Source organism: Astatotilapia calliptera, chromosome 2, assembly GCF_900246225.1.
Source record: "Astatotilapia calliptera chromosome 2, fAstCal1.2, whole genome shotgun sequence".
NCBI lineage: Eukaryota > Metazoa > Chordata > Actinopteri > Cichliformes > Cichlidae > Astatotilapia > Astatotilapia calliptera.
The window spans coordinates 26515390-26528608 of NC_039303.1; the positions used below are offsets into that span (position 1 = coordinate 26515390).

The window sequence follows — 13219 nt, forward strand, 5'->3', positions numbered from 1 at the left end:
ATCTCCATACTGAATATCATTTTCAAAACATTAATATGTTGCCATCATACCATTTCAGTTTTGCCTCTTTTTTCTACTTTAGAAGTGGAAAATGATCTATACAAATAGTATCTTTACCTTCAATGGTCAAAGTGTCTGCCCCTGAAAGTGTAATACGTAAAGGGAAACATGCAGTACAGTGAAGAAGAAAACACTGCTTATGGTTATGGAAATGACACATCAACAGGAAAAAAACTTTTAGAAGAAAGTGCTCAATAAAACCAAGACACCAGTGCCAATGGCCTTCATACTGAAGGTGAAACTCTCATACAAAATGCATATCACAGTATAGGTGTAATAAGTGCCACATTTGCTGTTACTGATGATTATTTATGTTATGAGGATAATGTAGAACCACTCAGAGGTATATTTCTGTAATCAAAGATTTAATCTATTTTAAAAAAGAATTGAATAAAAGAGATTATGTTTAAAGAAACACTTTGATATAATTTAAGTTTGTTTTTTTTAGGTGTGCTTAAATTAAATGTAAATGCTAAAATATTGAACATTTGCAAGTTAGCTTTATGCAGCATGTTTACCGCTTGACATTCAGCATCCTTACAAGCAGTGTTGTCACAGATGTTTTCATAATTTACATTTATGTAAAAAAAGAGCACACCCTCTTTCAGTTCTAAGATTTACTTATTAGTACATGATAAAAACAATCATCGGGTCCTTACCAGGTGATAAAATTAAGTAAATAAAACTCGGTGTTACTAAACCAAAAAATTTTAAGTTCAGTGTCGAGTTCCTGGGGGAATAAGTTAGCACTAGCACAAAACTTAAGGTAAATAGTTAACAACTCTTAATTTCGCAATGTATTTTGCCTTGCCAACAAACATGTTAATGTTTTGGCCTCTTCATAAGGGTACTTGACACATGAAATATTAAAGTTTCTTTATTTATTCAAAAAATTAAAAAAAATTAAGCCAAATGCAGAAGCATCATGTGAAAAATTATGTACACCCTTCCTGCTTCTATAGAAACCACAAATGTAAGCAGCAGCTATGGGCTGCTAATTAGATGTACTTGGTAAACTGATCATCTCTTAAGCAAGTGTGAGCACCTCTGTAAAAGCAGATGTTCTGACAGTGCTCATCTGCAAGATTCAGGTTTGTGATCAAAGGAATCAGCATCAATTTTACAGAAGCAATTAGTGCTACCCATCACTCTGGGAAAGGTTAAACGGCCATTTCCAAAGAATTTGAAGGCTATCATTCAACTATTCAAAAGTGGAAATCATTCAAGAAAGTTGCCAATCTGCCAAGTACTGGACATCCCAACAAATTCCCAGGTCACACTGTGCAATGCTCAGAGAAACTGCAAAAAAACCCAAGAGCTACATCTCAGTTTTTACTGGGCTCAGTTAGCATGTTAAATTTTAAACTTTATGACAGTTCAATTATAAAAAAACTAAACAAGTAAGTCTTGTTTGAAAGGTTACCAGGAGACTCTTCTCCCTAAAAAAACATGACAGCATTTGAACAGACCACAAGACCTCAGAAGTCTGTCTCTCCATAATTCACAGTGGTGAAAGCCCAAAACAACATATCAGCATAAACAGGACAGGTTTTGAAGCCACAGGAACTGGGAGTCATTGAGTCAACCATGAACTCATTTATCAAAATATTCTAGAGTCACATGTAAGGCCATCTGTCTGATGGCTAAATTGAGCTGTGCAACATGACACTGATCTCAAATACAGCAGCAAATCTACAGAATGTTTGAAAATGAAAAGAATCAAGGTGTTGCAATGGCCCAGTCAAAGTCCAAACCTCAATTGGATTCAAATGCAGTGCTGTGCATAAACAAATGTAAACTCCACTTTAAATAAGCAACTTTGCAAAGAAGTGTGGGCCAAAATTTCTCCACAACAATGGGATTGATGAATAAGTCAAAACAGAAAAAAATCACTTCAAGTTATTCCTGTTAAAAGTGGTTCTGCAAGCTACTGATTCACAGGGTGTCACTGGGTTTTTTTCAGACACTGCTTCTACAGTTTGGCTTAGTTTTTGTAAAAAGAAATTTAAAAAAATAAAATAATGACATGGTGCACCGGATCATGTGTTGTTATTCATCTGAGGTTGTTTGCAGTTTATTTTAAGACCTTTTGTGGACCAGATGATTTCTTAAATCATGCAAACCATTAGATTTAAAACTGACTGATCAATCTTATTTTTATTCAAAACAGTAAGTTGCATTTCCTGTGTATTTTTGTTATTTAGCCCAATTGCCTCTGATAATTGGTAAACGGTTTCACAGCACTTTCTTTTAATAGCACATCCACTACACACGTTAGGCTGGCATAAATTCTAAAGGCTCTTGCTGTAATTTCCAGGAATAACAAGAGGATGAGACACAAAGAAGATTTCAGACAGGAAATGATGTGTTAGTTTTATTAAAATACATAGAAAACTACTTTATGTGTTCTTAAATATTTGCTAGATTGCACAATGTGTAACAGCACATAGAAAGCAAATTTGTTTATATTGTTTCTGAAAACTTAAATAAAAACAGGGGAATCTTTTAAAATTGATCAGCATTCACTTTTAGGAGATGAATTGTGAAAAAAAAAATAGCGGCATTAACTCTCTTGGAAACAGCGAATCAAACATTAAAAGATACAGTTCAACTTCAGAACTAGTTTCAGAGGTTGTGCAAAGTCCTAAGGATAAGCCTACTCACTTGCAGGTGGGTGTGTATAAACTATTGTTAACAATTGGTGAGGTGCAAGTGAGCTATGGATTAGTGGTGGCATAAAATACAGTCTGTGTTACTAAGTACATTGTGGGTATGCCTTCTCTGCAGCAGAATGAGGTAACAACACTCATTACTGTACCGTGAATAAGATTGTGACTTGAATCTATGCTACATTTTCTGCCCTGAGCAGGTCTGTTTCATACCTGCACCTTTATAGTGAGAGAAAGGGCATGTGTTTATCAGTATAGTTAAATATTTATACTTGTCTTTGAGTGCTTTTCATTTTCCAACACTGTCACTTACATTTTGACTCTTGTATCAGTATTTCACACTGTCAACATAGCTAGCAGAGACCAGTTTGCATTACAACAGAAAATTCAATAAACACAAACACCATCTAACACCATCTAACCAACCAGCCAACCCTTTGGACTACGTACTTTACAGAAGTTGCTATACTTGACGAGACTTCTGAAATATTTTTGTCCAAAGCATACATTTATTTCTGATGTGTTATAATTTTAATAGTTCTCTTGTTTCAATACATTTCAAATATATTCTTCACCTTTTTTCTTCACAAAACTTTATATTATTTGCTAGGTAGACACAACTCAAATATACATTACATATAAAATATTATACTATAATCATTTATGTATATTGTGAATATTGATATGAGGTGATTAGCCCTGTATCATCCAGTCTGTGTAGGGTTCATATCCCATTGTGCATTAGTTTGGTGTATCTTTCTACTTCATAATAAGATCCACGAGGCTACCTCAGGGCCTGTAAACATGTGATGGAACAGTTGCATTGCAATTTTTACTGAAGATGATTCATTGCACATCTCGTAAAAAATGTAAATAATAAATAAATAAACAATGAATTTGGATAGAGTTGCCACCCACATTCGGGACTGTTCTGATTTCATCTTACTGCAAAGGCAAAGTTTTGATGGGTCGAGTGAGGGAGCTCATGTTATTGGCGTTGGAGGAAACTTGGGGGCTCACTGTTTTTGTCGGTAAGCTGCTTGAGTGCCCCATTGACTCTTCTGCTGCACGCAACAGCAAAGTGTAATTGATGGCAACTTCCTCAACTTTTCTCAACAGCTGCAGCCTTTGGGCTTCTGAACGAACCCCTCTGACCAGTTTGATGAAAGTCTGAGTTAGTTCACACAACACTTGAAAGCTAGCCGTGACAACAGCAAGCATGCGTGTTGGACTTTTTTCAACACTCGCCACTCTCCGACAAGATGCTCTGAATTCTTTGAAGCGCACAGCCAGCTCCTGTTTGTACTCTGTAATCCGTGAAGGTTGAAGGCGAGCCTCACCCTCAGCTTGTGGGGTGTTAGCACAGTGACGCAGGATAGCCAACAACTCATTAGCATCCAATTGAGCATTTAGAAAACCATCGGGCAAGCTAAACGTTTTCCCTTGTAAAGCCTGCACCCGAGCTAGGCTCCCCTCCAGTGTACCGCAGGCTCTCAGGTCAATCTCCTGCATCTGAGGTTCCTCCTCTTCCACCTCCTCTTCGTCCCCGCTGCAGTCCTCGGCATTAAGAACCTGGAGGGTTTTGCTTACGACAGGAAAGGTATGTGAGTCCAGCTCCATGCCTGGAAGGACCTGAAGGGGTATTGAGTATGAAAGTTCATCTTTCTCGCTGCTTTCGTCTGCAGCCTCACACTTCCGGTAGCAAAAACAGAATGAGCAGCATTTGTCTTTGTCATCACTGTCTTCGCTAGGTATGGTCAGCAACACCTCTCCAGTCCCTTCTTTGTTTTCACGCAGTAGTTCCTCTCCCTGAATGAAAAACACACCCTTTTTCCCTTTCCCCTCCTGGTGGGACTGAGTGTGGACTGGCTCTACTGGGGTGGGGAGCCTCAGCCCTGTGGCTCTCACTCTCTCCATCTCCTTCTCGAGACTTTTGGCTTTGGGTTTTACCTCAGCATACACAGGTGTGCTAGTGCTGTTGTCCAGTTCTCCAATGCTGTATCGCCTCTGAAGCTTCTTATATTGTGGCGCTCCCATGCAATCTGTTTGAGAAGTACAGGTGGGCAAGCAGGAGCCATGTTCTCCTCTTGGCTCTCTTGACTCAAGACTTGTAGATCGTATTCGTGTGGTTTTGATCTCCAAAGTCTGAGGTCTCCTCGTAGCACCTTGGGTTTGAGGGGCTTTGGAGACTGCAGGAGGGGTCTTCGAGACAGTTCTCTCTCTACCTCTGTTTTGAGTCTCCGTTGTAGAGCCAACTGGTGTGTCAGGTAGTCGCATCCCCCTACACATTCGCTTGCAGTCACAACTGCGTCGCTGCTCCCTGGAGATCCCTGGTGCCTTAAGGACTGGACTGGAACGGAGCTGGCAGGAACAAGGAGTTCCTGAAGGTACGGGTGAGGAACCTTGGGGCATAAATTCTCCCTGCGATGACTTTGGTTTCAGCAGCTCCTCTAAAAACTCTAGCTCATACTGGCGAACTTTCTGCAGCTGAGCCCTGCGCTCATCTGTTTCTCTTCGCATTCTCGCTGGAAATGTGGCTGAAAGAAGATTTCTAAAGCTCAGGAAGGGAGCACTGCGCTGGGACTTCCCCTTACCACTGCTCTGTTTCTTCAAATCTCTGGCAGGGAGAGTGGAGACTTTATCTACAGAGTGACTAGGGGTTGTTGGATCATCTAAAATAGGTAAGGATTTCACTGGGCATTTCTGCGACTCAGGTTGTGATTTGTCCAGGGCACCCTCAGTTTTGCTTTCAGCTGTTTCTTTTCTCTCCGCTTTTGGAGGCAAACGAGGGGAGTACTTGGTTTGTATTTGTGGGCTGGGTTTTGCCAAATTAGGTTCTGGTCCTATTTTCGCCGCATTTTCTTTGTTGTTAGCCAGCTGGAGACCTTTGGCTCGAAGGCGCTCATCATCTGTGGGAGATGAGGATTGAAACACGACTATTTTCTGAACCTGTGGGTCTTTTAGTCTCAGTTGAGATGTAGACTCCTGTTGTACTGGACAAGTACAGAAAAGGTCATCAACTGGCAGAAGTTCTGTAGAGGCTGAAGGCTTCATGGTCTCACTAGAGGCAGTCTCGGCATCTTGGCACATGTTAGAGGGGGAAATCTTGGCAGTGGCAGTTCTATCCACAGACAAGAGACTAGGTAAGGCTTTGTTTGCAGGGTCTGTATTGAGAGGTACTGCTGTCTTCCCCTTTATACCATCAGAGATATTTTCTCTCACTGTCTCCCCAGAAGAATTTACTAACTTTTGATCTTTGCTGACTTGCTCTGTGTGTGAAGCACCAGAAGCCTTAAGTTCCACAGGTGGTTTAGACGGGGGCTCTGGGGTGTTTGCTTTGGTGGGTGCTTTTAATTCCCCTTTCGATTCAATCTGAGTAGTTTCATGATTGCCCGCCTGTTCTGTCACAACACTGAGAACCGCAGAGTCCTGGCTTGGGCTGACTTTAAAGGGAACAGTCTTGCTCAGGATTACTTGCTTGGGTGGACAGCCAGCACGGATCTGACCCACGGAGAAGGCCCCAGTCCCTATGGTCTTTGCAGTGCAGCCAGGGATTGCCAGGGGAAAGTCACGGCGGCAGAGGATCCGATCCTTGTTGATATGGTGAGCCAGCAGGTAGGCCTGGTTCTGGTTCTGTTTCATAGCTGACACCATCTCAGAAACGTCTGTCAATTCAGAAGAGTTGGTCTCATGGCCTGAGTCCAGTGATGACTCAGGTGTAATAGCAGCTAAGACAATCAGGCCTGAAGAGGAGAGCAACACAGTATAATGTTAGAATAACACACGAAATAAAAAAAAGAGAACATTTTCATAGTGTTCTGTGGAAACTGATATTTCCAGCTGACTGATAAAATTGTGATAATGAAACTGAAAATCAGTCGGGATCAAATCTCTTCAGATAATTTTATGCATCAATGGGTTTTCCACACAAGACACAAGAGTACTGTGGGTTGCGTGTGCACAGCTCTATGAGTGTAAGTGCCTCTATTTTAGGCAGATATAAAAATTTGGTTGGCTTGTTTTTTTAAGCACACGACTTAAATAGGCAGCTACTGATTCCTTATTCATGCAAAATCTGCTATTTTTTAGATGACTGACAACATTATTTTAAGCTTAATTAAAATATCTTTCTAGTTGGATATTAATGAACTAAAATGATGTATTGCAAATGTATGGTAATACTGTTTACTGGCAGTACATAATCCATGGCCTGTTTTGTACATGTGTATTTTGAGAACAGTGGCATGACTGAGGTTGTTGACCTGCAGTCTGTGTTGGCTGTTGAGGGTGATGGGGGTAATCCTCAGAGGCAGCCAAAGCTTCAAGTGCCTGTAAGGTGGACACCAGAGCGTCATCAAGCTCCTGGGCATGATCTCGGACCGTTCTTGTGGCCACATTATCAATAAGTGTCACAGGCACATCTTCCTTTGCCTGGGACAGCTTTCCAGAGGCGACCGCGGTGCTGGCACTGGTACGAGCCTTCCTCCCTCTCTTTGGGTCATCCTCATCAGAACTGTTGTCCCTGAAGCCAGGTGGTGGGGCAGCAATGGCAGGTGGTGGTGGTTGCAGCTTCTCTCCACCGCCAACTGCCTCTTCCTCGTCCTCTTCTTCATTCCCAGGTGGTGGTGGTAGAGCTGTCAGGTCAACAGCTCCTCCATCTCGGGAGGCACAAGTACTGGAGCAGTGTTTCCCAGAGCTTCCACTGCTGTTCATTGCAGGTGAGAGACCCTCTGCCCTAAGCCTGGCTTTGCAGGAGTCACAGAAGTATCGTGACGTTTTCTGGGATTGACCCATTGTTTGTGCTCGGATTCTAAATCCAGCATTCTCCACTGCTGGCTTTTCTAAAACTCCGGCTATTTCCTCTGTACTTTGCTGGGTGGGATCTGACTTTGTGCGGGGCCGTCCGGGTGGCTCCTGTGAAATAAAGTTCTCATTGATGTCGAGTTCTGCTTCGGCATGCGTTTGGAGATCCTGAAATTGTTGTTGTTCTCGAAGGTGGACATGACACAGGCCTAGATGCTGAGGTTCTGCGGGAACCACGGCCCTTGAAGACCCTGACTCCCTGTGCGAGCTTTCCCTCTCGTCTCCTCGTCGCCCTCCACTTGGCAAGCTGGCTGCCCCAGAGCGTGGGTGTGCATGGTAGGAACTTCTGTAATCTGAGGATAGAATTGTCAGAGGAGTGGAGAGTTTGAGGAGTTAAAAACTAATGGGGACAGAGAAGATCCAGATGGAAAAGCAGGCGGCAGCTGGTGGTCACATGGGGATTATTTATTTCAAAAATGAAAATTGAACGTTGAAGTTTGTTTGAAGTTAGAAGGTTAGATTCAGTGGGATGTGATGATAGAATGGTACTGTTCTTCTTTGATGTAGACTAAAGGTTGATACAGCAGATGGAAGCAGATCTGTTCATGTCTGGACAGCAAATGTTTATGATTACAGCAAAAATACATTTCAGTTAATCAGTTTCAGTTGATATTTTGTGTAAAAGTGAAATATGGACTACTTTTTTTCCAAATGAGTCAAGATGGAGATGGGAAGAGAGACAGCAGAGGGCGCCATGGGATGGGATTTCCAGGATACTCTGGATAATCAGGTAATGATTTCAAGCAGTGTCCATCAATGTCCATGAAGACTGAACATAATGAAGACTGCCAATTTCCTGACATGCAGTGTCTAATACGAAACCGGAAGAAAGACACTTATACGACTCTGAATGTGTGATGTTGTTCAACTTAAACTATTAAGGAAACAATGTTGTATTCTGTAGTTTTAAATTAAATCTTTACTTGGGCGTGGGCATGTAGTTCAGCATCAACATGGCATTTTGCAAATGAACAACAGAGGTTAAAAGTGACATACCTGCCTTGGTCAGCTGCGACTGACCCGGGGTTCTAAAGTAGATTGTACGTTTAGGATCTACAAAAAGCTTGAAGTAACCAGAGATGAGGCACGCAAAGTTACTGGCATCAGGCCATTCCATGAGGAGAACCAGTGGCTGTAAGGGAATGTCACGAAAGAGAATTAGGAGACTTAATAGGGGACAAGCATAGACCTTATCAAATTTAACTGTTGACCAGTGTATACTAAACAATTGTAGTATTTCCAAAGTTAAGTTTTAAACTATTGTAATATGAAACTTTTGGCACTTTGTAATGATACCTTGGCCTCATGGATTGTCACCTCCACACGAGCCACTCCCTGGCTCTCACGGTAGAGCTGGATCTTAGACACCCGACTGAACTCGGCCAAAACCGTTGTGAGGTTATTTTTCAGATCAATAACGTGACTGATGCCATGTCGAGGACCCACCAACAGGGTTGTAGCTGATTGTTTCTCCTCCTACAGAAGAACACAGCAACTTTACCATGATGGATGGATGGACATTTTACAGACGAATGATCCAAAAATATATTACCAGTCCAACAGTATGGAACAGTATTCCACCAAAAGGTGGAAGGTCATTGAGCACACGCATGTACTGCAGCTTTCCTTGCAGTGGAGGGACCTGTCAACAGAATGATAAAGAAGAATCTTTTAATAAAGACCAGTCCACCTTTAGTGCTCCATACAGCCTCTTAGGGGCACTCTTGAGCCACAGTTCTTTCTAATAAACTCTTATGCAACAGTTACATCTGTAAGGATGAAGAGCTTGTCGAAAGGAATGATTATCAAGCAGACATAAAGATTCTATACAATAAACTAAGATCCAGCAGAGGTTTTGGGTTTGCATTAATAGTAATCAAGAATATGGAGCATTTGCATGCATATACATATAAAATCATCCAGCAAGATACAAGCTATTGCAGTCATTAAAATGGTTTAGATTTTTACTGATAAAATGTTTTATATGAAGAAACCTTGTTCCCCGATGGTGGTGGATGCTGGTATGTCTTCAGCAACTGAGACAGGGATTTGCACACGTTTTTCTCCTTTACTGTTGGAAGTAGAGTAAGTGGAAGGAAAGGCTCTAGACCCCACTCTTTTCTGTGAAAACACAGAGAAGGATAGCAGAAGTGTACGCAAAAGACAAACAGAGTGGCGTGCAAGAGTACAAGGAGGATGTCATAACTGCAGGACCAAAGAAGTTTTCTTTCATCCTATCGGAAGATGTAGTGAGCCTGGCTGACATCTTCTACCAGCCCTGGTTTGACATGGCTATCCTAAGTCTATTACAAGCACATTGAACCTGTTCTGCTTCTGTGGTTGTGATAGTCGAAGCTAATTACTTGCTAGGTCGAGGTTTCGAAGAGTAAGTGGGCAAGTTGAGGGAGAGATGTAATTTCACAAAGCAATGGCTTTCTTTTTTTCATAATGACCTGCAGAAAATGATCCTTAAGTATTTGAGTTTTTAATACTGCTGGGATTAATTATTAATCATTTAGATATTGTTGAATGAACAAACGTCACTAAGGGACTCAGAATGGTTAATGAGGTTAAGAATGCAATAGATCAGGGTTTTTTTTTCCCCCTCTATAATTTCTGAAAACGTCACTTTTTTGTGGACTTACTCGACATGCTTGAGGGAGATCTTCTGATTGGGCCTTGCAGAGGACACAGTGATGTAAATATGAAGTGCGGCCAATCGTAACGTGACGTCTGATTTCCAGTCCATGCCAAAACGCTCCTTGATGACATCGTTGCGACTCTGTGAGGACATGATGACACATTCTCTGTATAGTGCTCTTTCCAAATTGTTTTTAAAATGTATTATTGATTTGTTTCGATTTCCTCATATTCCCAAAGAACAACTGCAAGAAAACTGTTTGCTCTGGCTCAAACAGCACTTTGAGGAGATGGCAACTTCAAAAGTATCATGACTGTTGACATCTGTTTTAATCTTCCTTTAATCCAATGCTTTACCTGTATATAAAGGTACTCAAATGCAGCGGGGTCCCTTCTTAGCAGATCTGCAGGGTCCTTGGGAAAGAAGCAAATGCGGAACAGACACTTCATCCCTTGGAAATAGGTTCTATGCACCACCTGTGGGAATACAATTATATCAACCACATACCAAATAACTTTGATTTTATTCACATATTGCAGTATCATTTTCATTTATTTCATATTTCATTTAGTCATTTCAGTATCATTTAAGTGAAGAGAGAAGACTGATGCATCATGAATCAATCTGCACTATCTTGGCATTTCACGGTGAGTTCTGTTTATGTGTCATTTTAGTCAAGGTGTAGTACGGCAAAAATGTTTAATGATCAAAATCACCTGCTGAAGTTCAATATGGGGATCAAAATGGAAAAATAGTTATTTAAGTGACCTTAAATGTGGAATGGTTGTTGGTGCCAGATGGGTGATTTGAGTATTTCAGAAACTGATGATCTACCGCAGGGGTCTCAAACTCCAGTCCTTGAGGGCCGGTTCCCTGAAACTTTTTTATGTGTCCCTTTTGCAACACAGAGAATAATCCAAAAAAAGAGAAAATATTCAGGAGGTCTGTGAGAAAAAGTGGTTTTTGATTGTTGGTTGTTGATGCCAGTGGTCAGGAGAGAATGGCCAGACTGCTTCCAGCTAATAGGAAGGCAACATCACTTAACCAAGGTGTGCAGAAGAGCATCTCTGAATGAACAACATGTCAAACTTGTGTGGTCAAGAACAGGGAACTGCAACCAGAATTGATGAGAAGACAACTGGAAAAAGGCTACCAGGTCTGATGAATTTCAATTTTTGCTCAAACAATCGTGGGAACCTCTGGTACAGCAGTAGGCAATACTGCTTCTCAATAACAAGGGCTGTGTTTTAATCTGCTGGTTATCTGAAGATATTGGATTTATTGGTAGGGGAACATGTCCTATCAGTTTCATGTAAATGTAGTTATAAAAAAACTTTTCAGTGACAACAACTTTTGGTGGGTAGGCTTTTGTTCTGTTATTATTTTTTAACACAGAAAATCACTTTTAACATAGCATGTATAAAATTTGAAGTGTTTTTAGACAAGTCTTCTTCTTTTTTTCATTCTAGGTTTCTTACATGTGTCAGTGGCTGGTTCTCCTGCAACAGATGCAACTTCTGATTCTGGTCCAGACCACCTGCCTCCAACACCAACGCAAAGTGCTCGATGTAGCGCAGTGAAAGGCGGTCCTGCAGGGAAGAGATCACATCCTGGAGGAAATGAGATGGAAGCAGATGAGTGACTGGGATACACTGCCTCAGTAAGAATACATTAAGCTACAAGAAATATGAACATTCATTGTACTGAAGCTACTTTTCACCTTGAACCCTTGAACCCCCCTCCCTCCACGTTTATGTGGTGCATTTTATCATTGATATCATTGTAGTGAGTATTTTCACTCAAATCTCTGTGCTTTGATATTATGTTTTGCCATTTTGTGCAGTAGAGAGCTTTTATAGATATTCTATATTCTGCACAGTGATTGCAACCGATTTAGGAAAATAATTCCAGCACGTTGGAGTGTGCAGGGAAAACATTTTACCTCAGTGCAGATCAGTATCTATGAATGATGTAGAGCTTCTTGTATCATCTTTCTAAAATGCAGAGAGTACCATCTAAGGGGACATTTATGACTTATCATTCCTCACTGCTGGCAATGCCTCAGGATAAGGTTTCATAATTTCTTCGGACTCTAAGTTGCACGGACATGAAAAAAGGAGTCTAATGTAGTGATGTTACTGCATTTTGGTAATGAATTTTTATATGGACTCTTATTAACAACTGCAAAAGAAAGCAAGTACACTAAATGCTTTGCTGCCCATCAAGAAGTTAGTTGACTTGTGCTGATGTATTCCAATAGCTGTCCCTAAAAGATAAGCAGTTTTAATGCTATTGATCTGTGTGCTTTGCATTAAATGACGCTTGGGGGAAGCCACACTATCAAGTGAAGGAGCCACAGAATGCAGCCGAAAACACCGCAGGGAAGCTTCTTTAGTTGACAGATACTCTAATAGCCATACAAGTAGGCATCCTCTTGTACCATTGATTAAATCTGCGGTATTGTATTATTGATCTGAGCTTTCTTATTATGCTGAAATTCCATTTAATTAGGCTGACAGGAGAGAGCTTCCGCTATCTCTCCTTTAAAGTGCTTCTGAGTTTTCTTTTTTCTTTTCTCCCTCACCCTCCATGAGCAGAAGAGAGATTTGTAAAATCTAATAGAGTCCATTTAATGAGTCTGCTCGGAGATGTCACACTCATCTTAGAGGCTGACATAGAGACAGAAATGACCTCTGTCTGACTGAATTCATTTGTTGCTTTATGACCTTAATCACTTTAATGAGATTTTACATTCCAGAAACTGCCAGGAAAAAAGTTTCATAGAATTAAAGCTATTTTTTTTTCTCTGTGTTTTCTGAAACCTGTGATTAATTAGATAAACTTTGAGGGCTCTTAGCTTGACAGATTTGTGGTTAAACTGTTTATTTACTTATGGCAATTTGATTGTGTTGATAGTCTTTCTGTATTCTGATCCAAAATGTACTTTAACGATTTATTTGCTACAAAATGGATTTATGTCGACACC

General features: G+C 40.9%; 1 protein-coding gene across 4 annotated transcripts in view; it reads right to left on the reverse strand.

Moving 5' to 3' along the window:
- Positions 1-1416: 1416 nt before the first annotated feature.
- Positions 1417-13219, reverse strand: part of frmpd3 (FERM and PDZ domain containing 3) — a 96726-nt gene continuing 84923 nt past the window's right edge. For 3 of the 4 annotated variants that reach the window (XM_026190919.1, XM_026190912.1, XM_026190926.1), the window contains 9 exons: positions 11712-11843; positions 10590-10709; positions 10238-10374; positions 9587-9713; positions 9145-9234; positions 8889-9068; positions 8589-8724; positions 6992-7885; positions 1417-6472 (listed from right to left, as the gene is read on the reverse strand). In XM_026190919.1, coding sequence (XP_026046704.1) covers positions 3672-6472; positions 6992-7885; positions 8589-8724; positions 8889-9068; positions 9145-9234; positions 9587-9713; positions 10238-10374; positions 10590-10709; positions 11712-11843 — 4617 coding nt within the window. In that variant the 3' untranslated portion in view covers positions 1417-3671. The remainder of the gene's footprint in view (positions 6473-6991; positions 7886-8588; positions 8725-8888; positions 9069-9144; positions 9235-9586; positions 9714-10237; positions 10375-10589; positions 10710-11711; positions 11844-13219) is intronic. The other variant, XM_026190934.1, reaches the window with a different exon arrangement.